Source organism: Somniosus microcephalus, unplaced genomic scaffold, assembly GCF_052327205.1.
Source record: "Somniosus microcephalus isolate GS21.2 unplaced genomic scaffold, FLI_Smic_1.0 unresolved_chr3, whole genome shotgun sequence".
NCBI lineage: Eukaryota > Metazoa > Chordata > Chondrichthyes > Squaliformes > Somniosidae > Somniosus > Somniosus microcephalus.
In genome coordinates this window covers 15673687-15698449 of record NW_028225181.1, presented here as the reverse complement: position 1 = coordinate 15698449, position 24763 = coordinate 15673687, and the positions used below count along the sequence as shown (strand labels likewise).

Sequence of the window (24763 nt, the reverse complement as noted above, 5' to 3'; positions counted from 1 at the left end):
CTCTCTGTTTGTCTCTCTCTCTCTGTCTCGCTCTCTGTCTCTCCCTCTCACTCTCTCACTCTCTCTCTATCTCTTTCTCTCTCTCTCTCTCTCTCTCTCTCTCTCTCTGTCTCTCTGTCTGTCTGTCTCTCTGTCTGTCTCTCTCTCTGTCCCTCTTTCTCTCTCTCTGTCTCTCTCTCTGTCTTTCTCTCTGTCTGTCTGTCACTCTCTCTCTCCCTGTCTGTCTCTCTCGCTCTCTGTCTGTCTGTCTCTCTCTGTCTCTTTCTCCCTCTCCCTCTCTGCCCCTCTCTCTCTGTCTGACTGTCAATCTCTGTCTGTCTGTCTGTCACTCTCTCTCTCTCTCTCTCTGTCTCTCTCTCTCTCTATGTCTCTCCCTCTCTATATGTCTCTCTCTCTCTGTCTCTCTCTCACTCTGTGTCTCTCTCTATCTGTCTGACTGTCTCTCTCTGTGTCTCTCTCTGTGTCTCTCTCTGTCTCTCTCTCTCTCTGTCACTCACTGTCTCTCTCTCTCCCTCTCCCTCCTTTCAATTCAATTCAAATGCTTTATTGGCATGAAAGTTTACAGGGAACCATATTGCCAAAGTTTACATAACAAAAAGTACAGTTTTCCAACATTCTGTAGGTGTCAAACAATTTTGACCTTCGTTGGGTACAGACAATATTAATTGAAACAATATTAATTTAAACAGTCGTTGAACATCGTTGGGTACATACCTCTATGACGAAATACATCCCTCTCTCTGTCTCTCTCTCTCTGTCTCCTCTCTCTGTCTCTGTCTCTCTGTCTCTCTCTTTTTCTGTCTCTCTCACTCTGCCCCTCTCTCTCTCTGTCTCTCTCTGTCTTTCTCTCTGTCTGTCTGTCACTCTCTCTCTCCCTGTCTCTGTCTCTCTCGCTCTCTGTCTGTCTCTCTCTCTCTCTGTCTGTCTGTCTCTCTCTCCCTGTCTCTGCCTCTATCGCTCTCTGTCTGTCTCTCTCTCTCTCTGTCTGTCTGTCTCTCTCTCCCTGTCTCTGCCTCTATCGCTCTCTGTCTGTCTCTCTCTCTCTGTCCCTCGCTCTCTCTCTGTCTCTCTCTCTGTCTCTCTCTGTTTGTCTCTCTCCAATTCCAATTCCAATTCCAATTAAAATGCTTTATTGGCATGAAAGTTTACAGAGAACCATATTGCCAAAGCTTACATAGCAAAAAGGTACAGTTTTCCAACATTCTGTAGGTGTCAATCGATTTGACATTTGTTGGGTACATACAATATTACTTTTAAACAATATTAATTTTAAACAGTCTTTGTACTTCATTTGGTACGTTCAATATTAATTTTAAACAGTCTTAATTTTAAACAGTCCTCAGGTTGTGACATGTTGTTACATATTTGGCCCCTAGGTATGGTCTGTCTCCTTCTCCTAGGACTAATCTCAATTTTGACAGGTCATCCAATTCCTTGAAATCTGGGGTTGTTTGGCTTAGCTTGTTGAATAATATGTTTCTTGATGTGTTGAATTTTTCGCATTTTAGGAGGAAATGCATCTCTGTTTCAACCTCGCCGGCCAGACATTGATCGCATATTCTATTCTCTCTAGGCTGCCAGGATTTCTTGTATCTGCCTTTTTCAATTTCCAGTTGGTGGTCGCTTAGTCTGTACCTGGTGAGGGTCTGTCTCTGTTTTGTGTCTCTGATGGTCGTGAGGTAGTCTGCCAGTTTATATTCTCTTTTTAGGGCCCGGTAACATTCTAATCTGCTTTGGCTTTCGGTTATTTTGTTCCAATGTTCCAGGTAGGTTTCTTTGCATTTTTTAATGATTTGGTTCACTCGGATTGGTGTTTGGACGGCTGTGTTTGTCTGGGGCTGGTCAGGGTCCGGCTGAGTACTTAGTTTCAGTAGCAGCTGACTCAGGGGACTTTTTTCTGGGTTTAGCTCTTGGGTCTGAAAGGCTTTGAAATGAAGGGTGTCTGGGGAGCTAGATTTGAGGTGATTTAGGAAGTTTAGTGCTCGTTTTTGGATGTTTATTATCAGTGGGTATCTGCCTAGTTCGGCTCTGCATGCATTTGTTGGCGTTTTTCTTTGGGTGCGAAGGATGCTTCGGCAGAATTCTGCATGTAGGGCTTCTATTGTGTGTTTTTCCCATTTAGTGTAGCTTTGGTGATTTAGCGGGCCCCATACTTCACTACCGTACAGTGCAATGGGCAGGATTATGCTGTCAAATATTTTGAGCCAGATTTTGATTGGGATTTGGATGTTGTAGAATTTTCTTTTTATTGCATATAGGGCTCTTCGTGCTTTTTCTTTTAGTGCATTCACTGCTATGCTGAAGCTCCCTGATGCTGTAATAGTTAGACCAAGGTAGGTGTAGCTCATAGTGTGTCCTATAGTGGTATCACTGAGGGTAAACTGGTATTTGTTTTCCTGACATCTGGGCCTTTTTTGAAAAATCATGATGTTGGTTTTCTTTAGATTTACTGTTAGAGCCCAATTTTGGCAGTATTTGTCGAGTAGGTCTAGTTGTTGCTGTAATCCCTGTTCTGTGGGAGACAGCAGAACCAGGTCATCCGCATAGAACAGGGATTTCACTTCTCCATCCAGGAGACGGAGACCGGGTGACTCGCTTTGCTCCAGCATGTCTGCTAATTCATTTATGTATATGTTGAACAGGGTCGGGCTCAAATTGCAGCCCTGCCGGACGCCTCTTCTCTGGGTGAAGAAATCGGTGCGTTTGTCTCCAATCTCTGTCTCTCTCTCTCTGTCTCTCTCTCTCTCTGTCTCTCTCTCTGTGTCTCTCTCTCTCTGTCTCTGTCTCTTTCTATCTGATTCTCCTCCACGTCCGCCCTCCCCCGGCTCCTCCGCCCGCCCCTCCCCCCCAGGCCCCGGCTGTGCTAATCTCCAACTTGAATTCAGTGACCGTGTGTTGACCCTCCGGTTCAGTGACCAGCAGGAGAAAGTCAAACAGCAGCTGGTTCTGGAAACTGGAGGCCAACCGCAGGACATGGAATGGGTGCTGAGAATTTTTCAGATCCCTTCCCATAAACACAGCACTGCATCAAACCTTAGCACTGCACTGTCGGAGGGGCAGTACTGAGGGAGCGCTGCACTGTCGGAGGGCCAGTACTGAGGGAGCACTGCACTGTCGGAGGGGCAGTACTGAGGGAGCGCTGCACTGTCGGAGGGGCAGTACTGAGGGAGCACTGCACTGTCGGAGGGGCAGTACTGAGGGAGCGCTGCACTGTCGGAGGGGCAGTACTGAGGGAGCGCTGCACTGTCGGAGGGGCAGTACTGAGGGAGCGCTGCACTGTCGGAGGGGCAGTACTGAGGGAGCGCTGCACTGTCGGAGGGGCAGTACTGAGGGAGCGCTGCACTGTCGGAGGGGCAGTACTGAGGGAGCGCTGCACTGTCGGAGGGGCAGTACGGAGGGAGCGCTGCACTGTCGGAGGGTCAGTACTGAAGGAGTGCAGCACTGTCGGAGGGTCAGTACTGAGGGAGCGCTGCACTGTCGGAGGGGCAGTACTGAAGGAGTGCAGCACTGTCGGAGGGTCAGTACTGAGGGAGCGCTGCACTGTCGGAGGGGCAGTACTGAGGGAGCGCTGCACTGTCGGAGGGTCAGTACTGAAGGAGTGCAGCACTATCGGAGGGTCAGTACTGAGGGAGCGCTGCACTGTCGGAGGGGCAGTACTGAGGGAGCGCTGCACTGTCGGAGGGGCAGTACTGAGGGAGCGCTGCACTGTCGGAGGGGCAGTACTGAGGGCGCGCTGCACTGTCGGAGCGGCAGTACTGAGGGAGCTCTGCACTGTCGGAGGGGCAGTACTGAGGGAGCACTGCACTGTCGGAGGGGCAGTACTGAGGGAGCGCTGCACTGTCGGAGGGGCAGTACTGAGGGAGCGCTGTACTGTCGGAGGGGCAGTACTGAGGGAGCACTGCACTGTCGGAGGGGCAGTACTGAGGGAGCGCCGCACTGTCGGAGGGGCAGTACTGAGGAGCACTGCACTGTCGGAGGGGCAGTACTGAGGGAGCGCTGCACTGTCGGAGGGGCAGTACTGAGGGAGCACTGCACTGTCGGAGGGGCAGTACTGAGAAGCACTGCACTGTCGGAGGGGCAGTACTGAGGGAGCGCTGCACTGTCGGAGGGGCAGTACTGAGGGAGCGCTGCACTGTCGGAGGGGCAGTACTGAGGGAGCGCTGCACTGTCGGAGGGGCAGTACAGAGGGAGCGCTGCACTGTCGGAGGGGCAGTACTGAGGGAGCGCTGCACTGTCGGAGGGGCAGTACTGAGGGAGCGCTGCACTGTCGGAGGGGCAGTACTGAGGAGCACTGCACTGTCGGAGGGGCAGTACTGAGGGAGCACTGCACTGTCGGAGGGGCAGTACTGAGGGAGTGCTGCACTGTCGGAGGGGCAGTACTGAGGGAGCGCTGCACTGACGGAGGGGCAGTACTGAGGGAGCGCTGCACTGTCGGAGGGGCAGTACTGAGGGAGCGCTGCACTGTCGGAGGGGCAGTACTGAGGGAGCGCTGCACTGTCGGAGGGGCAGTACTGAGGGTGCGCTGCACTGGCGGAGGGGCAGTACTGAGGGAGCGCTACACTGTCGGAGGGGCAGTACTGAGGAGCACTGCACTGTCGGAGGGGCAGTACTGAGGGAGCACTGCACTGTCGGAGGGGCAGTACTGAGGGAGCACTGCACTGTCGGAGGGGCAGTACTGAGGGAGCACTGCACTGTCGGAGGGGCAGTACTGAGGGAGTGCTGCACTGTCGGAGGGGCAGTACTGAGGGAGCGCTGCACTGACGGAGGGGCAGTACTGAGGGAGCGCTGCACTGTTGGAGGGGCAGTACTGAGGGAGCGCTGCACTGTCGGAGGGGCAGTACTGAGGGAGCGCTGCACTGTCGGAGGGGCAGTACTGAGGGTGCGCTGCACTGGTGGAGGGGCAGTACTGAGGGAGCGCTGCACTGTCGGAGGGGCAGTACTGAGGGAGCGCTGCACTGTCGGAGGGGCAGTACTGAGGGAGCAGTGCACTGTCGGAGGGGCAGTACTGAGGGAGCGCTGCACTGGCGGAGGGGCAGTACTGAGGGAGCGCTGCACTGTCGGAGGGGCAGTACTGAGGGAGCGCTGCACTGTCGGAGGGGCAGTACTGAGGGAACGCTGCACTGTCGGAGGGGCAGTACTGAGGGAACGCTGCACTGTCGGAGGGGCAGTACTGAGGGAGCGCTGCACTGTCGGAGCGGCAGTACTGAGGGAGCGCCGCACTGTCGGAGGGGCAGTACTGAGGGAGTGCTGCACTGTCGGAGGGGCAGTACTGAGGGAGTGTTGCACTGTCGGAGGGGCAGTACTGAGGGAGAGCTGCACTGTCGGAGGGGCAGTACTGAGGGTGCGCTGCACTGGCGGAGGGGCAGTACTGAGGGTGCGCTGCACTGGCGGAGGGGCAGTACTGAGGGAGCGCTGCACTGTCGGAGGGGCGGTACTGAGGGAGCGCTGCAATGTCGGAGGGGCGGCACTGATGGAGCGCTGCACTGTCGGAGGGGCAGTGCTGAGGTAGCGCCGCACTGTCGGAGGGGCAGTACTGAGGGATCTCTGCACTGTCGGGGGGGCAGTACTGAGGGAGCGCTGCACTGTCGGAGGGGCAGTACTGAGGGAGCGCTGCACTGTCGGAGGGGCAGTACTGAGGGAGTGCTGCACTGACGGAGGGGCAGTACTGAGGGAGTGCCGCACTGTCGGAAGGGCAGTACTGAGGGAGCGCTGCACTGTCGGAGGGGCAGTACTGAGGGAGCGCTGCACTGTCGGAGGGGCACTACTGAGGGAGCGCTGCACTATCGGAGGGGCAGTACTGAGGGAGCGCTGCACTGTCGGAGGGGCGGTACTGAGGGAGCACTGCACTGTCGGAGGGGCAGTACTGAGGGAACGCTGCACTGTCGGAGGGGCAGTACTGAGGGAGTGCTGCACTGTCGGAGGGGCAGTACTGAGGGAGTGCTGCACTGTCGGAGAGGCAGCACTGAGGGAGCGCTGCACTGTCGGAGGGGCAGTACTGAGGGAGTGCTGCACTAACGGAGGGGCAGTACTGAGGGAGCGCCGCAGTGTCGGAGGGGCAGTACTGAGGGAGCGCCGCACTGTCGGAGGGGCAGTACTGAGGGAGCGCTGCACTGATGCAGGGGCAGTACTGAGGGAGCGCCGCACTGTCGGAGGGGCAGTACTGAGGGAGCGCTGCACTGACGGAGGGGCAGTACTGTGGGAGCGCTGCACTGTCGGAGGCGCAGTACTGAGGGAGCGCTGCACTGTCGGAGTGGCAGTACTGAGGGAGCGCTGCACTATCGGAGGGACAGTACTGAGGGAGCGCTGCACTGTCGGAGCGGCAGTACTGAGGGAGCGCTGCACTGTCGGAGGGGCAGTACTGAGGGAATGCTGCAATGTCGGAGGGACGGTACTGAGGGAGCGCCGCACTGTCGGAGGGGCAGTACTGAGGGAGAGCTGCACTGTCGGAGGGGCAGTACTGAGGGAGCGCTGCACTGTCGGAGGGGCAGTACTGGGGGAGCGCTGCACTGTCAGAGGGGCGGTACCGAGGGAGCGCTGCACTGTCGGAGAGGCAGTACTGAGGGATCGCTGCACTGTCGGAGGGGCAGTACTGAGGGAGCACTGCACTGTCGGAGAGGCAGTACTGAGGGAGCGCTGCACTGTCAGTGGGGCAGTACTGAGTGAGCACTGCACTGTCGGAGAGGCAGTACTGAGGGAGCGCTGCACTGTCGGAGGGGCAGTACTGAGGGAGCGCTGCACTGTCGGAGGGGCAGTACTGAGTGAGCGCTGCACTATCGGAGGGGCGGTACTGAGGCAGCGCTGCTCTGTCGGAGGGGCAGTACTGAGGGAGCGCTGCACTATCGGAGGGGCAGTACTGAGGGAGCGCTGCACTATCGGAGGGGCAGTACTGAGTGAGTGCTGCACTGTCGGAGGGGCGGTACTGAGGGAGCGCTGCACTGTCGGAGGGGTACTGAGGGAGCGCTTCACTGTCGGAGGGGCAGTACTGAGGGAGCGCCGCACTGTCGGAGGGGCAGTACTGAGGGAGCGCTGCACTATCGGAGGGGCAGTACTGAGGGAGCGCCGCACTGTTGGAGGGGCAGTACTGAGGGAGCGCCGCACTGTCGGAGGGGCAGTACTGAGGGAGCGCTGCACTGTCGGAGGGGCAGTACTGAGGGAGTGCCGCACTGTCGGAGGGGCAGTACTGAGGGAGCGCCGCACTGTCGGAGGGGCAGTACTGAGGAAGTGCTGCACTGTCGGAGGGGCAGTACTGAGGGAGTGCTGCACTGTCGGAGGGGCAGTACTGAGGGAGCGCCGCACTGTCGGAGGGGCAGTACTGCAGGAGCACTGCACTGTCGGAGGGGCAGTACTGAGGGAGCGCTGCACTGTCGGAGGGGCAGTACTGAGGGAGCAGTGCACTGTCGGAGGTGCAGTACTGAGGGAGCGCTGCACTGGCGGAGGGGCAGTACTGAGGGAGCGCTGCACTGGCGGAGGGGCAGTACTGAGGGAGCGCTGCACTGTCGGAGGGGCAGTATTGAGGGAGCGCTGCACTGTCGGAGGGGCAGTACTGAGGTAACGCTGCACTGTCGGAGAGGCAGTACTGAGGGAACGCTGCTCTGTCGGAGGGGCAGTACTGAGGGAGCGCTGCACTGTCGGAGCGGCAGTACTGAGGGAGCGCCGCACTGTCGGAGGGGCAGTACTGAGGGAGTGCTGCACTGTTGGAGGGGCAGTACTGAGGGAGTGCTGCACTGTCGGAGGGGCAGTACTGAGGGTGAGCTGCACTGTCGGAGGGGCAGTACTGAGCGTGCGCTGCACTGGCGGAGGGGCAGTACTGAGGGTGCGCTGCACTGGTGGAGGGGCAGTACTGAGGGAGCACTGCACTGTCGGAGGGGCGGTACTGAGGGAGCGCTGCACTGTCGGAGGGGCAGCACTGATGGAGCGCTGCACTGGCGGAGTGGCAGTACTGAGGGAGCACTGCACTGTCGGAGGGGCGGTACTGAGGGAGCGCTGCACTGTCGGAGGGGCAGTACTGAGGGAACGCTGCACTGTCGGAGGGGCAGTACTGAGGGAGTGCTGCACTGACGGAGGGGCAGTACTGAGGGAGTGCCGCACTGTCGGAAGAGCAGTACTGAGGGAGCGCTGCACTTTCGGAGGGGCAGTACTGAGGGAGCGCTGCACTGTCGGAGGGGCAGTACTGAGGGAGCGCTGCACTGTCGGAGGGGCGGTACTGAGGGAGCACTGCACTGTCGGAGGGGCAGTACTGAGGGAACGCTGCACTGTCGGAGGGGCAGTACTGAGGGAGTGCTGCACTGTCGGAGGGGCAGTACTGAGGGAGTGCTGCACTGTCGGAGGGGCAGTACTGAGGGAGCGCTGCACTGTCGGAGGGGCAGTACTGAGGGAGTGCTGCACTAACGGAGGGGCAGTACTGAAGGAGCGCTGCACTGTCGGAGGGGCAGTACTGAGGGAGCGCCGCAGTATCGGAGGGGCAGTACTGAGGGAGCGCCGCACTGTCGGAGGGGCAGTACTGAGGGAGCGCTGCACTGATGCAGGGGCAGTACTGAGGGAGCGCCGCACTGTCGGAGGGGCAGTACTGAGGGAGCGCTGCACTGACGGAGGGGCAGTACTGTGGGAGCGCTGCACTGTCGGAGGCGCAGTACTGAGGGAGCGCTGCACTGTCGGAGTGGCAGTACTGAGGGAGCGCTGCACTATCGGAGGGACAGTACTGAGGGAGCGCTGCACTGTCGGAGCGGCAGTACTGAGGGAGCGCTGCACTGTCGGAGGGGCAGTACTGAGGGAATGCTGCACTGTCGGAGGGGCGGTACTGAGGGAGCGCCGCACTGTCGGAGGGGCAGTACTGAGGGAGAGCTGCACTGTCGGAGGGGCAGTACTGAGGGAGCGCTGCACTGTCGGAGGGGCAGTACTGAGGGAGCGCTGCACTGTCAGAGGGGCGGTACCGAGGGAGCGCTGCACTGTCGGAGAGGCAGTACTGAGGGATCGCTGCACTGTCGAAGGGGCAGTACTGAGGGAGCGCTGCACTGTCGGAGGGGCAGTACTGAGGGAGCACTGCACTGTCGGAGAGGCAGTACTGAGGGAGCGCTGCACTGTCAGAGGGGCAGTACTGAGTGAGCACTGCACTGTCGGAGAGGCAGTACTGAGGGAGCGCTGCACTGTCGGAGGGGCAGTACTGAAGCAGTGCCGCACTGTCGGAGGGGCAGTACTGAGGGAGCGCTGCACTGTCGGGAGCAGTACTGAGGGAGCGCTGCACTGTCGGAGGTGCAGTACTGAGGGAGCGCTGCACTATCGGAGGGGCAGTACTGAGTGAGCGCTGCACTATCGGAGGGGCGGTACTGAGGCAGCGCTGCTCTGTCGGAGGGGCAGTACTGAGGGAGCGCTGCACTATCGGAGGGGCAGTACTGAGGGAGCGCTGCACTATCGGAGGGGCAGTACTGAGTGAGTGCTGCACTGTCGGAGGGGCGGTACTGAGGGAGCGCTGCACTGTCGGAGGGGTACTGAGGGAGCGCTTCACTGTCGGAGGGGCAGTACTGAGGGAGCGCCGCACTGTCGGAGGGGCAGTACTGAGGGAGCGCTGCACTATCGGAGGGGCAGTACTGAGGGAACGCCGCACTGTCGGAGGGGCAGTACTGAGGGATCGCCGCACTGTCGGGGGGGCAGTACTGAGGGAGCGCTGCACTATCGGAGGGGCAGTACTGAGGGAGCGCCGCACTGTCGGAGGGGCAGTACTGAGGGAGCGCTGCACTATCGGAGGGGCAGTACTGAGGGAGCGCTGCACTGTCGGAGGGGCAGTGCTGAGGGAGTGCTCCACTGTCGGAGGGGCAGTACTGAGGGAGCGCTGCACTGTCGGAGGGGCAGTACTGAGGGAGTGCCGCACTGTCGGAGGGGCTGTACTGAGGGAGCGCCGCACTGTCGGAGGGGCAGTACTGAGGGAGCGCTACACAGTCAGAGAGGTAGTACTGAGTGAGTGCCGCACTGTTGGTGGGGCAGTACTGAGGAAGCGCTACACTGTCGGAGGGGAAGTACTGGGGGAGCACTGCACTGTGGGAGGGGCAGCACTGAGGGAGAGCTGCACTGTCAGAGAGGCAGTACAGAGGGAGTGCCGCTCTGTCGGAGGGGCAGTACTGAGGGAGCGCTGCACTGTTGTGATGAAATAACTCTGTGTTCTGGCATTTGGATTGTCTGTTGTTGCTGTACTTGTTAATGTCTGAAATGTTCTACAGATGTAACCACTAATGCTCCTCCCTAGCCCGGCCCCTCTGGATCCTCCGGATTGGTGTGAGTCTTACTTATAACGGCTGGGTCGGTGATGAATGATGGTTGCCCTGTGTTAACTTGATGCCATGTTCTTACTTAATAAAAGCCTTTAGATTTAAGCTTTAACCTCTTGGATTCAGGCAGTTATTTGGCACATCAACTGTCGAAGCGGCAGTCCTGAGGGAGTGCCGCACTGTTGGAGTGGCAGTACTGAGGGAGTGCTGCACTGTCGGAGGGGCAGTACTGAGGAAGTGCTGCACTGTCGGAGGGGCAGTACTGAGGGAGTGCTGCACTGTCGGAGGGGCAGTACTGAGGGAGCGCCGCACTTTCGGAGGGGCAGTACTGAGGGAGCGCTGCACTGTCGGAGGGACAGTACTGAGGGAGCGCTGCACTGTCGGTGGGGCAGTACTGCAGGAGCACTGCACTGTCGGAGGGGCAGTACTGAGGGAGTGCTGCACTTTCGGAGGGGCTGTACTGAGGGAGCGCCGCACTGTCTGAGGGGCAGTACTGAGGGAGCGCTGCACTGTCAGAGGGGCAGTACTGAGAGAGCACTGCACTGTCGGAGTGGCAGTACTGAGGGAGTGCTGCACTGTCAGAGGGGCAGTACTGAGGGGGCGCCGCACTGTCGGAGGGACAGTACTGAGGGAGCGCCGCACTCTCGGAGGGGCAGTACTGAGGGAGCGCCGCACTGTCAGAGGGGCGGTACCGAGGGAGCGCTGCACTGTCAGAGGGGCAGTACTGAGGGAGCACTGCACTGTCGGAGTGGCAGTACTGAGGGAGTGCTGCACTGTCAGAGGGGCAGTACTGAGGGGGCGCCGCACTGTCGGAGGGACAGTACTGAGGGAGCGCCGCACTGTCGGAGGGGCAGTACTGAGGGAGCGCCGCACTGTCAGAGGGGCGGTACCGAGGGAGCGCTGCACTGTCGGAGAGGCAGTACTGAGGGATCGCTGCACTGTCGGAGGGGCAGTACTGAGGGAGCACTGCACTGTCGGAGAGGCAGTACTGAGGGAGCGCTGCACTGTCAGAGGGGCAGTACTGAGTGAGCACTGCTCTGTCGGAGAGGCAGTACTGAGGGAGCGCTGCACTGTCGGAGGGGCAGTACTGAAGCAGTGCCGCACTGTCGGAGGGGCAGTACTGAGGGAGCGCTGCACTGTCGGGGGCAGTACTGAGGGAGCGCTGCACTGTCGGAGGTGCAGTACTGAGGGAGCGCTGCACTATCGGAGGGGCAGTACTGAGTGAGCGCTGCACTATCGGAGGAGCGGTACTGAGGCAGCGCTGCTCTGTCGGAGGGGCAGTACTGAGGGAGCGCTGCAATATCGGAGGGGCAGTACTGAGGGAGCGCTGCACTATCGGAGGGGCAGTACTGAGTGAGTGCTGCACTGTCGGAGGGGCGGTACTGAGGGAGCGCTGCACTGTCGGAGGTGTACTGAGGGAGCGCTTCACTGTCGGAGGGGCAGTACTGAGGGAGCGCCGCACTGTCGGAGGGGCAGTACTGAGGGAGCGCTGCACTATCGGAGGGGCAGTACTGAGGGAGCGCCGCACTGTCTGAGGGGCAATACTGAGGGAGCGCCGCACTGTCGGAGGGGCAGTACTGAGGGAGCGCTGCACTATCGGAGGGGCAGTACTGAGGGAGCGCCGCACTGTCGGAGGGGCAGTACTGAGGGAGCGCTGCACTATCGGAGGGGCAGTACCGAGGGAGCGCTGCACTGTCGGAGGGGCAGTGCTGAGGGAGTGCTCCACTGTCGGAGGGCAGTACTGAGGGAGCGCTGCACTGTCGGAGGGGCAGTACTGAGGGAGTGCCGCACTGTCGGAGGGGCAGTACTGAGGGAGCGCCGCACTGTCGGAGGGGCAGTACTGAGGGAGCGCTACACTGTCAGAGAGGTAGTACTGAGTGAGTGCCGCACTGTTGGTGGTGCAGTACTGAGGAAGCGCTACACTGTCGGAGGGGAAGTACTGGGGGAGCACTGCACTGTCGGAGGGGCAGTACTGAGGGAGAGCTGCACTGTCAGAGAGGCAGTACAGAGGGAGTGCCGCTCTGTTGGAGGGCAGTACTGAGGGAGCGCTGCACTGTTGTGATGAAATAACTCTGTGTTCTGGCATTTGGATTGTCTGTTGTTGCTGTACTTGTTAATGTCTGAAATGTTCTACAGATGTAACCACTAATGCTCCTCCCTAGCCCGGCCCCTCTGGATCCTCCGGATTGGTGTGAGTCTTACTTATAACGGCTGGGTCGGTGATGAATGATGGTTGCCCTGTGTTAACTTGATGCCATGTTCTTACTTAATAAAAGCCTTTAGATTTAAGCTTTAACCTCTTGGATTCAGGCAGTTATTTGGCACATCAACTGTCGAAGCGGCAGTCCTGAGGGAGTGCCGCACTGTTGGAGTGGCAGTACTGAGGGAGTGCTGCACTGTCGGAGGGGCAGTACTGAGGAAGTGCTGCACTGTCGGAGGGGCAGTACTGAGGGAGTGCTGCACTGTCGGAGGGGCAGTACTGAGGGAGCGCCGCACTGTCGGAGGGGCAGTACTGCAGGAGCACTGCACTGTCGGAGGGGCAGTACTGAGGGAGTGCTGCACTGTCGGAGGGGCTGTACTGAGGGAGCGCCGCACTGTCTGAGGGGCAGTACTGAGGGAGCGCTGCACTGTCAGAGTGGCAGTACTGAGGGAGCACTGCACTGTCGGAGTGGCAGTACTGAGGGAGTGCTGCACTGTCAGAGGGGCAGTACTGAGGGGGCGCCGCACTGTCGGAGGGACAGTACTGAGGTAGCGCCGCACTGTCGGAGGGGCAGTACTGAGGGAGCGCTGCACTGTCGGAGGGGCAGTACTGAGGGAGCGCTGCACTGTGGGAGGGGCAGTACTGAGGGACCGCCGCACTGTCAGCGGGGCAGTGCTTAGGGAGCGCTGCACTGTGGGAGGGCCAGTACTGAGGGAGAGCTGAACAGTCGGAGGTGCAGTACTGAGGGAGCGCTGCACTATCGGAGGGGCAGTGCTGAGGGAGCGCTGCACTGTCGGAGGGGCAGTACTGAGGGAGCGCTGCACTGTCGGGGGCAGTACTGAGGGAGCGCTGCACTGTTGGAGGTGCAGTACTGAGGGTCGGAGGGGCAGTACTGAGGGAGCGCTGCACTGTCGGAGGGGCAGTACTGAGGGAGTGCCGCACTGTCGGAGGGGCAGTACTGAGGGAGCGCCGCACTGTCGGAGGGGCAGTACTGAGGGAGCGCTACACAGTCAGAGAGGTAGTACTGAGTGAGTGCCGCACTGTTGGTGGGGCAGTACTGAGGAAGCGCTACACTGTCGGAGGGGAAGTACTGGGGGAGCACTGCACTGTCGGAGGGGCAGTACTGAGGGAGAGCTGCACTGTCAGAGAGGCAGTACAGAGGGAGTGCCGCTCTGTCGGAGGGGCAGTACTGAGGGAGCGCTGCACTGTTGTGATGAAATAACTCTGTGTTCTGGCATTTGGATTGTCTGTTGTTGCTGTACTTGTTAATGTCTGAAATGTTCTACAGATGTAACCACTAATGCTCCTCCCTAGCCCGGCCCCTCTGGATCCTCCGGATTGGTGTGAGTCTTACTTATAACGGCTGGGTCGGTGATGAATGATGGTTGCCCTGTGTTAACTTGATGCCATGTTCTGACTTAATAAAAGCCTTTAGATTTAAGCTGTAACCTCTTGGATTCAGGCAGTTATTTGGCACATCAACTGTCGAAGCGGCAGTCCTGAGGGAGTGCCGCACTGTTGGAGTGCCAGTACTGAGGGAGTGCTGCACTGTCAGAGGGGCAGTACTGAGGAAGTGCTGCACTGTCGGAGGGGCAGTACTGAGGAAGTGCTGCACTGTCGGAGGGGCAGTACTGAGGGAGTGCTGCACTGTCGGAGGGGCAGTACTGAGGGAGCGCCGCACTGTCGGAGGGGCAGTACTGCAGGAGCACTGCACTGTCGGAGGGGCAGTACTGAGGGAGTGCTGCACTGTCGGAGGGGCTGTACTGAGGGAGCGCCGCACTGTCTGAGGGGCAGTACTGAGGGAGCGCTGCACTGTCAGAGGGGCAGTACTGAGGGAGCACTGCACTGTCGGAGTGGCAGTACTGAGGGAGTGCTGCACTGTCAGAGGGGCAGTACTGAGGGGGCGCCGCACTGTCGGAGGGACAGTACTGAGGGAGCGCCGCACTGTCGGAGGGGCAGTACTGAGGGAGCGCTGCACTGTCGGAGGGGCAGTACTGAGGGAGCGCTGCACTTTGGGAGGGGCAGTACTGAGGGAGCGCCGCACTGTCAGAGGGGCAGTGCTTAGGGAGCGCTGCACTGTGGGAGGGCCAGTACTGAGGGAGAGCTGAACTGTCGGAGGTGCAGTACTGAGGGAGCGCTGCACTATCGGAGGGGCAGTGCTGAGGGAGCGCTGCACTGTCGGAGGGGCAGTACTGAGGGAGCGCTGCACTGTCGGGGTCAGTACTGAGGGAGCGCTGCACAGTCGGAGGTGCAGTACTGAGGGAGCGCTGCACTATCGGAGGGGCAGTACTGAGTGAGCGCTGCACTATCGGAGGGGCGGTACTGAGGCAGCGCTGCTCTGTCGGAGGGGCAGTACTGAGGGAGCGCTGCACTATCGGAGGGGCAGTACTGAGGGAGCGCTGCACTATCGGAGGGGCAGTACTGAGTGAGTGCTGCACTGTCGGAGGGGCGGTACTGAGGGAGTGCTGCACTGTCGGAGGGGTACTGAGGGAGCGCTTCACTGTCGGAGGGGCAGTACTGAGGGAGCGCCGCACTGTCAGAGGGGCAGTACTGAGGGAGCGCTGCACTATCGGAGGGGCAGTACTGAGGGAGTGCCGAACTGTCGGAGGGGCAGTACTGAGGGAGCGCCGCACTGTCGGAGGGGCAGTACTGAGGGAGCGCTGCACTATCGGAGGGGCAGTACTGAGGGAGCGCCGAACTGTCGGAGGGGCAGTACTGAGGGAGCGCTGCACTATCGGAGGGGCAGTACTGAGGGAGCGCTGCACTGTCGGAGGGGCAGTACTGAGGGAGTGCTCCACTGTCGGGGGGGCAGTACTGAGGGAGCGCTGCACTGTCGGAGGGGCAGTACTGAGGGAGCGCTGCACTGTCGGAGGGGCAGTACTGAGGGAGTGCTGCACTGTCGGAGGGGCAGTACTGAGGGAGCGCTGCACTATCGGAGGGGCAGTACTGAGGGAGCGCTGCACTATCGGAGGGGCAGTACTGAGTGAGTGCTGCACTGTCGGAGGGGCGGTACTGAGTGAGCGCTGCACTGTCGGAGGGGTACTGAGGGAGCGCTTCACTGTCGGAGGGGCAGTACTGAGGGAGCGCCGCACTGTCGGAGGGGCAGTACTGAGGGAGCGCTGCACTATCGGAGGGGCAGTACTGAGGGAGCGCCGCACTGTCGGAGGGGCAGTACTGAGGGAGCGCCGCACTGTCGGAGGGGCAGTACTGAGGGAGCGCTGCACTATCGGAGGGGCAGTACTGAGGGAGCGCCGCACTGTCGGAGGGGCAGTACTGAGGGAGCGCTGCACTATCGGAGAGGCAGTACTGAGGGAGCGCTGCACTGTCGGAGGGGCAGTGCTGAGGGAGTGCTCCACTGTCGGAGGGGCAGTACTGAGGGAGCGCTGCACTGTCGGAGGGGCAGTACTGAGGGAGTGCCGCCCTGTCGGAGGGGCGGTACTGAGGGAGCGCCGCACTGTCGGAGGGGCAGTACTGAGGGAGCGCTACACTGTCAGAGAGGTAGTACTGAGTGAGTGCCGCACTGTTGGTGGGGCAGTACTGAGGAAGCGCTACACTGTCGGAGGGGATGTACTGGGGGAGCACTGCACTGTCGGAGGGGCAGTACTGAGGGAGAGCTGCAGTGTCAGAGAGGCAGTACAGAGGGAGTGCCGCTCTGTCGGAGGGGCAGTACTGAGGGAGCGCTGCACTGTTGTGATGAAATAACTCTGTGTTCTGGCATTTGGATTGTCTGTTGTTGCTGTACTTGTTAATATCTGAAATGTTCTACAGATGTAACCACTAATGCTCCTCCCTAGCCCGGCCCCTCTGGATCCTCCGGATTGGTGTGAGTCTTACTTATAACGGCTGGGTCGGTGATGAATGATGGTTGCCCTGTGTTAACTTGATGCCATGTTCTTACTTAATAAAAGCCTTTAGATTTAAGCTTTAACCTCTTGGATTCAGGCAGTTATTTGGCACATCAACTGTCGAAGCGGCAGTCCTGAGGGAGTGCCGCACTGTTGGAGTGGCAGTACTGAGGGAGTGCCGCACTGTCGGAGGGGCAGTACTGAGGAAGTGCTGCACTGTCGGAGGGGCAGTACTGAGGGAGTGCTGCACTGTCGGAGAGGCAGTACTGAGGGAGCGCCGCACTGTCGGAGGGGCAGTACTGCAGGAGCACTGCACTGTCGGAGGGGCAGTACTGAGGGAGCGCCGCACTGTCTGAGGGGCAGTACTGAGGGAGCGCTGCACTGTCTGAGGGGCAGTACTGAGGGAGTGCTGCACTGTCGGAGGGGCAGTACTGAGGGAGTGCTGCACTGTCGGAGGGGCAGTACTGAGGGAGCGCCGCACTGTCGGAGGGGCAGTACTGCAGGAGCACTGCACTGTCGGAGGGGCTGTACTGAGGGAGCGCCGCACTGTCTGAGGGGCAGTACTGAGGGAGCGCTGCACTGTCAGAGGGGCAGTACTGAGGGAGCACTGCACTGTCAGAGTGGCGGGAGTGCTGCACTGTCAGAGGGGCAGTACTGAGGGGGCGCCGCACTGTCGGAGGGACAGTACTGAGGGAGCGCCGCACTGTCGGAGGGGCAGTACTGAGGGAGCGCTGCACTGTCGGAGGGGCAGTACTGAGGGAGCGCTGCACTGTGGGAGGGGCAGTACTGAGGGAGCGCTGCACTGTCAGAGGGGCAGTGCTTAGGGAGCGCTGCACTGTGGGAGGGCCAGTACTGAGGGAGAGCTGAACTGTCGGAGGTGCAGTACTGAGGGAGCGCTGCACTATCAGAGGGGCAGTGCTGAGGGAGCGCTGCACTGTCGGAGGGGCAGTACTGAGGGAGCGCTGCACTGTCGGGGGCAGTACTGAGGGAGCGCTGCACTGTCGGAGGTGCAGTACTGAGGGAGCGCTGCACTATCGGAGGGGCAGTACTGAGTGAGCGCTGCACTATCGGAGGGGCGGTACTGAGGCAGCGCTGCTCTGTCGGAGGGGCAGTACTGAGGGAGTGCTGCACTATCGGAGGGGCAGTACTGAGGGAGCGCTGCACTATCGGAGGGGCAGTACTGAGTGAGTGCTGCACTGTCGGAGGGGCGGTACTGAGGGAGTGCTGCACTGTCGGAGGGGTACTGAGGGAGCGCTTCACTGTCGGAGGGGCAGTACTGAGGGAGCGCCGCACTGTCGGAGGGGCAGTACTGAGGGAGCGCTGCACTATCGGAGGGGCAGTACTGAGGGAGTGCCGCACTGTCGGAGGGGCAGTACTGAGGGAGCGCCGCACTGTCGGAGGGGCAGTACTGAGGGAGCGCTGCACTATCGGAGGGGCAGTACTGAGGGAGCGCCGCACTGTCGGAGGGGCAGTACTGAGGGAGCGCTGCACTATCGGAGGGGCAGTACTGAGGGAGCGCTGCACTGTCGGAGGGGCAGTACTGAGGGACTGCTCCACTGTCGGGGGGGCAGTACTGAGGGAGCGCTGCACTGTCGGAGGGGCAGTACTGAGGGAGCGCTGCACTGTCGGAGGGGCAGTACTGAGGGAGTGCTGCACTGTCGGAGGGGCAGTACTGAGGTGAGGAGAAGGGCATTAAGCAGAATCTCTTGAGCCTTTTACAGGGTCACTGGGAGGGAGCCCTCGAGTGGCTGGTAGGTCCGCCCATCTTCTGTAGCCCCGACAGTCTGGGATATTCATTTGCGTTCTCGTTGCAGACGACGGTTTCGTGGGATGGTGACCGGCTGGTCTGCACTCAGAAGGGAGAGAAGAGAGGCCGGGGATGGACCCAATGGCTCGAGGACGACAACCTTCACCTGGTGAGTGCGCACAACACCAGGCCCAGACCCAGGGGGAGAGAGGCAGTGTCGGCCTCACGTCACTCCAGCCCTGGCCCTGGGCCCACTGTCAGCCTCAGTCACTCCAGCCCTGGCCCAGGGCCCACTGTCAGCCTCACGTTACTCCAGGCCTCACCCGAGGCCCACTGTAGGCCTCACTTTACTCCAGGCCTCACCCGAGGCCCACTGTCAGCCTCACGTTACTCCAGGCCTCACCCGAGGCCCACTGTAGACCTCACGTTACTCCAGGCCTCACCCGAGGCCCACTCTAGACCTCACGTTACTCCAGGCCTCACCCGAGGCCCACTGTCAGCCTCACGTTACTCCAGGCCTCACCCAAGGCCCACTGTAGGCCTCACATTACTCCAGGCCTCACCCGAGGCCCACTGTAGACCTCACGTTACTCCAGGCCTCACCCGAGGCCCACTGTCAGCCTCACGTTACTCCAGGCCTCACCCGAGTCCCACTGTAGACCTCAAGTTACTCCAGGCCTCACCCGAGGCCCACTCTAGACCTCACGTTACTCCAGGCCTCACCCGAGGCCCACTGTCAGCCTCACGTTACTCCAGGCCTCACCCGAGTCCCACTGTAGACCTCACATTACTCCAGGCCTCACCCGAGTCCCACTCTAGACCTCACGTTACTCCAGGCCTCGCCCGAGGCCCACTCTAGGGCTCACGTTACTCCAGGCCTCACCCGAGGCCCACTGTCAGCCTCACGTTACTCCAGGCCTCACCCGAGTCCCACTGTGGACCTCACATTACTCCAGGCCTCACCCGAGTCCCACTGTAGACCTCACATTACTCCAGGCCTCACTCGAGGCCCACTCTAGGGCTCACATTACTACAGGCCTCGCCCGAGGCCCACTCCAGGCCTCACATTACTCCAGGCCTCGCCCAAGGCCCACTCTAGGGCTCACGTTACTCCAGGCCTCACCCGAGGCCCACTCTAGGGCTCACGTTACTCCAGGCCTCGCCCGAGGCTCACTCCAGGCCTCACATTACTCCAGGCCTCGCCTGAGGCCCACTCTAGGCCTCACGTTACTCCAGGCCTCACCCGAGGCCCACTCTAGACCTCACGTTACTCCAGGCCTCACCCGAGTCCCACTGTAGACCTCACGTTACTCCAGGCCTCACCCGAGGCCCAGTCTAGGGCTCACGTTACTCCAGGCCTCACCCGAGGCCCACTCCAGGCCTCACATTACTCCAGGCCTCGCCCGAGGCCCACTCCAGGCCTCACATTACTCCAGGCCTCACCCGAGGCCCACTGTAGACCTCACGTTACTCCAGGCCTCACCCGAGGCCCACTCTAGACCTCACGTTACTCCAGACCTCACCCGAGTCCCACTGTAGACCTCACGTTACTCCAGGCCTCACCCGAGGCCCACTCTAGGGCTCACGTTACTCCAGGCCTCACCCGAGGCCCACTCTAGGGCTCACATTACTCCAGGCCTCGCCCGAGGCCCACTCTAGGGCTCACATTACTCCAGGCCTCGCCCGAGGCCCACTCCAGGCCTCACAGTACTCCAGGCCTCACCCGAGGCCCACTCTAGACCTCACGTTACTCCAGGCCTCACCCGAGGCCCACTCTAGGGCTCACGTTACTCCAGGCCTCGCCCGAGGCCCACTCCAGGCCTCACATTACTCCAGGCCTCACCCGAGGCCCACTCTAGACCTCACGTTACTCCAGGCCTCGCCTGGGACCCACTCCAGGCCTCACATTACTCCAGGCCTCACCCGAGGCCCACTCTAGACCTCACGTTACTCCAGGCCTCACCCGAGGCCCACTCCAAGCCTCACGTTACTCCAGGCCTCGCCCAAGGCCCACTCTAGACCTCACATTACTCCAGGCCTCGCCCGAGGCCCACTCTAGGGCTCACGTTACTCCAGGCCTCGCCCGAGGCCCACTCTAGGGCTCACGTTACTCCAGGCCTCACCCGAGGCCCACTCTAGACCTCACGTTACTCCAGGCCTCGCCCGAGGCCCACTCTAGACCTCACGTTGCTCCAGGCCTCGCCCGAGGCCCACTCTAGGGCTCACGTTACTCCAGGCCTCACCCGAGGCCCACTCTAAGCCTCACGTTACTCCAGGCCTCACCCGAGGCCCACTCTAAGCCTCACGTTACTCCAGGCCTCACCCGAGGCCCACTCTAAGCCTCACGTTACTCCAGGCCTCACCCGAGGCCCACTCTAAGCCTCACGTTACTTCAGGCCACCTCCGAGGCCCACTCTAGAACTCACGTTACTCCAGGCCTCGCCCGAGGCCCACTCTAGACCTCACGTTACTCCAGGCCTCACCCGAGGCCCACTCTAAGCCTCACGTTACTCCAGGCCTCACCCGAGGCCCACTCTAGGCCTCACGTTACTCCAGGCCTCGCCCGAGGCCCACTCTAGACCTCACGTTACTCCAGGCCTCACCCGAGGCCCACTCTAAACCTCACGTTACTCCAGGCCTCACCCGAGGCCCACTCTAAGCCTCACGTTACTCCAGGCCTCACCCGAGGCCCACTCTCGGCCTCACGTTACTCCAGGCCTCGCCCGAGGCCCACTCTAGACCTCACGTTACTCCAGGCCTCACCCGAGACCCACTCTAGACCTCACGTTACTCCAGGCCTCACCCGAGGCCCACTCTAAGCCTCACGTTACTCCAGGCCTCGCCCGAGGCCCACTCTAGACCTCACGTTACTGCAGGCCTCGCCCAAGGCCCACTCTAGACCTCACGTTACTCCAGGCCTCGCCCGAGGCCCACTCTAGACCTCACGTTACTCCAGGCCTCGCCCGAGGCCCACTGTAGGCCACACGTTACTCCAGGCCTCGCCCAAGGCCCACTCTAAGCCTCACGTTACTCCAGGCCTTGCCCGAGGCCCACTCTAGACCTCACGTTACTCCAGGCCTCGCCCGAGGCCCACTGTAGGCCACACGTTACTCCAGGCCTCGCCCAAGGCCCACTCTAAGCCTCACATTACTCCAGGCCTCGCCCGAGGCCCACTCTAGACCTCACGTTACTCCAGGCCTCGCCCAAGGCCCACTCTAGACCTCACGTTACTCCAGGCCTCGCCCGAGGCCCACTCCAGGCCTCACGTTACTCCAGGCCTCGCCCGAGGCCCACTCTAGACCTCACGTTACTCCAGGCCTCGCCCAAGGCCCACTCTAGACCTCACATTACTCCAGGCCTCGCCCGAGGCCCACTCCAGGCCTCACGTTACTCCAGGCCTCGCCCGAGGCCCACTCTAGACCTCACGTTACTCCAGGCCTCGCCCGAGGCCCACTCTAGGGCTCACGTTACTCCAGGCCTCGCCCGAGGCCCACTCCAGGCCTCACGTTACTCCAGGCCTCGCCCGAGGCCCACTCTAAGCCTCACGTTACTCCAGGCCTCACCCGAGGCCCACTCTAAGCCTCACGTTACTCCAGGCCTCGCCCGAGGCCCACTCTAAGCCTCACGTTACTCCAGGCCTCACCCGAGGCCCACTCTAAGCCTCACGTTACTCCAGGCCTCGCCCGAGGCCCACTCTAAGCCTCACGTTACTTCAGGCCACCTCCGAGGCTCACTCTAGGCCTCATGTTACTCCAGGCCTGGGTTGGGGCACACTGTACACCTCACAATAATCCAGGACTGGCTCAGAGCTCACTGTAGGCCTCATGTCACTCCAGACCTGGACTGTAGCCCAAATATTACTCCGGGCCTCATCCATAGGTCTCTCATTAGTCCAGGCTTCGTCCGTAGGCCACACATTAATTGGTAATTGGTCCCATGCATGCCTCACTTTACTCCAGGCCTCACCTGTAGGCCTCACATTACTTGAAGCCTTGTTCGCGGGCCAAAGCATGTCTCAAATTGATCCGGGCCTCACCTTACACCAGGCCTAATTCACAGGCCCCATTTTACTCCAAGCCTCACCTGTAGGCCACACATTATTCCAGGCCTGGTTTGTAGGGCACTGTAGGCCTCACATTACTCCAGGCCTTGCCTGTAGGCCTCACATTATTTCAGGCCTTGCCTGTTAGCCCCACATTACTCCAGGCCTTGCTCAAGGCCTCACATTACTCCAGGCCTTGCCTGTAGGTCTAACATTGGCCCATTCCTTGCCCTTAGGCCTCACGTTACTCCAGGCCTGGCTCATAGGCTTCGCATTACTCCTGGCTTGGCCCGTAGGTCTAACAATGGCCCAGGCCTTGACCGTAGGCCTCGCATTATTCCAGGCCTGGCCCGTAGGCCACACATTTCTCCAGGCCTGGCAGGTAGACCTGGGCCTGGATTTGGCTTTCCTTCCAGCTGACTGGGACTGAACCTGTTCTCGTCTTTTTTTGTGTCAGGAAATGAGAGCGGAGGGGGCCGTCGCCAAACAGGTCTTCAAGAGGAAGAAGTAAGAGCTACCTGAAGATGGACAACCCCAGTTACCTTTGACCTTTCACTCTGTAACACGCAGAGGCTCAAAGGCAGGTCAGGGTGGGGACGGAATGACGACGTTCCAGGATAAAACTCTAATAAAGCTCCCGATTCGTACCTTTTCATTGAAATAATTCTGGTTCAAACTCTTTCTCTTTAACCCTCCTCCATTCAACTCTTTGTCTGTCCATCAAGATCTCATTCCGGCCTCTCCCTCTGCCAACATTTTTGTTGGGTAAATTGGGCTGAGCGTCCCCACACACAGAGCAGGAAAGGCCCAGGCTCTATCGGCGGCCTTATGTGTCAGCCATGGCTCAGTGGGCAGCACACTCGCCTCTGAGTCAGAAGGTTGTGGGTTCAAGTCCCGCTCCAGGGACTGCAACACAAAGTCCAGGCTGACACTCCCAGTACAGTACCAAGGGAGCGCCGCACTGTCAGAGGGGCAGTACTGGGGGAGCGCCGCACTGTCGGAGGGGCAGTACTGAGGGAGCGCCGCACTGTCGGAGGGGCAGTACTGAGGGAGTGCTGCACTGTCAGAGGGGCAGTACTGGGGGAGCGCCGCACTGTCGGAGGGGCAGTACTGAGGGAGCGCCGCACTGTCGGAGGGGCAGTACTGAGGGAGTGCTGCACTGTCGGAGGGGCAGTACTGAGGGAGCGCCGCACTGTCGGAGGGGCAGTACTGAGGGAGCGCCGCACTGTCGGAGGGGCAGTACTGAGGGAGCGCCGCACTGTCGGAGGGGCAGTACTGAGGGAGCGCTGCACTGTCGGAGGGGCAGTACTGAGGGAGCGCCGCACTGTCGGAGGGTCAGTACTGAGGGAGCACTGCACTGTCAGAGGGGCAGTACTGAGGGAGCGCCGCACTGTCGGAGGGGCAGTACTGAGGGAGTGCTGCACTGTCAGAGGGGCAGTACTGAGGGAGCGCTGCACCGTCGGAGGGGCAGTACTGAGGGAGCGCCGCACTGTCAGAGGGGCAGTACTGAGGGAGCGCCGCACTGTCGGAGGGGCAGTACTGAGGGAGCGCTGCACTGTCGGAGGGGCAGTACTGAGGGAGCGCTGCACTGTCGGAGGGGCAGTACTGAGGGAGTGCTGCACTGTCGGAGGGGCAGTACTGAGGGAGCGCCGCACTGTCAGAGGGGCAGTACTGAGGGAGCGCCGCACTGTCAGAGGGGCAGTACTGAGGGAGCGCCGCACTGTCAGAGGGGCAGTACTGAGGGAGCGCTGCACTGTCGGAGGGGCAGTACTGAGGGAGCGCTGCACTGTCAGAGGGGCAGTACTGAGGGAGCGCCGCACTGTCAGAGGGGCAGTACTGAGGGAGCGCCGCACTGTCAGAGGGGCAGTACTGAGGGAGTGCTGCACTGTCGGAGGGGCAGTACTGAGGGAGCGCCGCACTGTCAGAGGGGCAGTACTGAGGGAGCGCCGCACTGTCGGAGGGGCAGTACTGAGGGAGCGCCGCACTGTCGGAGGGGCAGTACCGAGGGAGCGCCGCACTGTCGGAGGGGCAGTACTGAGGGAGCGCCGCACTGTCGGAGGGGCAGTACTGAGGGAGCGCTGCACTGTCGGAGGGGCAGTACTGAGGGAGCGCCGCACTGTCGGAGGGGCAGTACTGAGGGAGCGCTGCACTGTCGGAGGGGCAGTACTGAGGGAGCATTGCACTGTCAGAGGGGCAGTACTGAGGGAGCGCTGCACTGTCGGAGGGGCAGTACTGAGGGAGCACCGCACTGTCGGAGGGGCAGTACTGAGGGAGCGCCGCACTGTCGGAGGGGCAGTACTGAGGGAGCGCCGCACTGTCGGAGGGGCAGTACTGAGGGAGCGCTGCACTGTCGGAGGGGCAGTACTGAGGGAGCGCCGCACTGTCGGAGGGGCAGTACTGAGGGAGCGCCGCACTGTCGGAGGGGCAGTACTGAGGGAGCGCCGCACTGTCGGAGGGGCAGTACTGAGGGAGCGCTGCACTGTCGGAGGGGCAGTACTGAGGGAGCGCCGCACTGTCGGAGGGGCAGTACTGAGGGAGCGCTGCACTGTCGGAGGGGCAGTACTGAGGGAGCGCCGCACTGTCGGAGGGGCAGTACTGAGGGAGCGCCGCACTGTCGGAGGGGCAGTACTGAGGGAGCGCCGCACTGTCGGAGGGGCAGTACTGAGGGAG

At 60.8% G+C, this 24763-nt stretch overlaps 1 protein-coding gene across 1 annotated transcript in view; it reads left to right on the top strand.

Annotated features, from left to right (window-relative positions):
- The window catches only part of LOC147091222 (uncharacterized), a 28077-nt gene extending 5331 nt beyond the window's left edge, over positions 1-22746 (top strand). The window contains exons 2-4 of the mRNA XM_085976485.1: positions 3302-3451; positions 18119-18220; positions 22551-22746. Coding sequence (XP_085832611.1) covers positions 3302-3451; positions 18119-18220; positions 22551-22604 — 306 coding nt within the window. The 3' untranslated portion in view covers positions 22605-22746. The remainder of the gene's footprint in view (positions 1-3301; positions 3452-18118; positions 18221-22550) is intronic.
- Positions 22747-24763: the final 2017 nt, after the last annotated feature.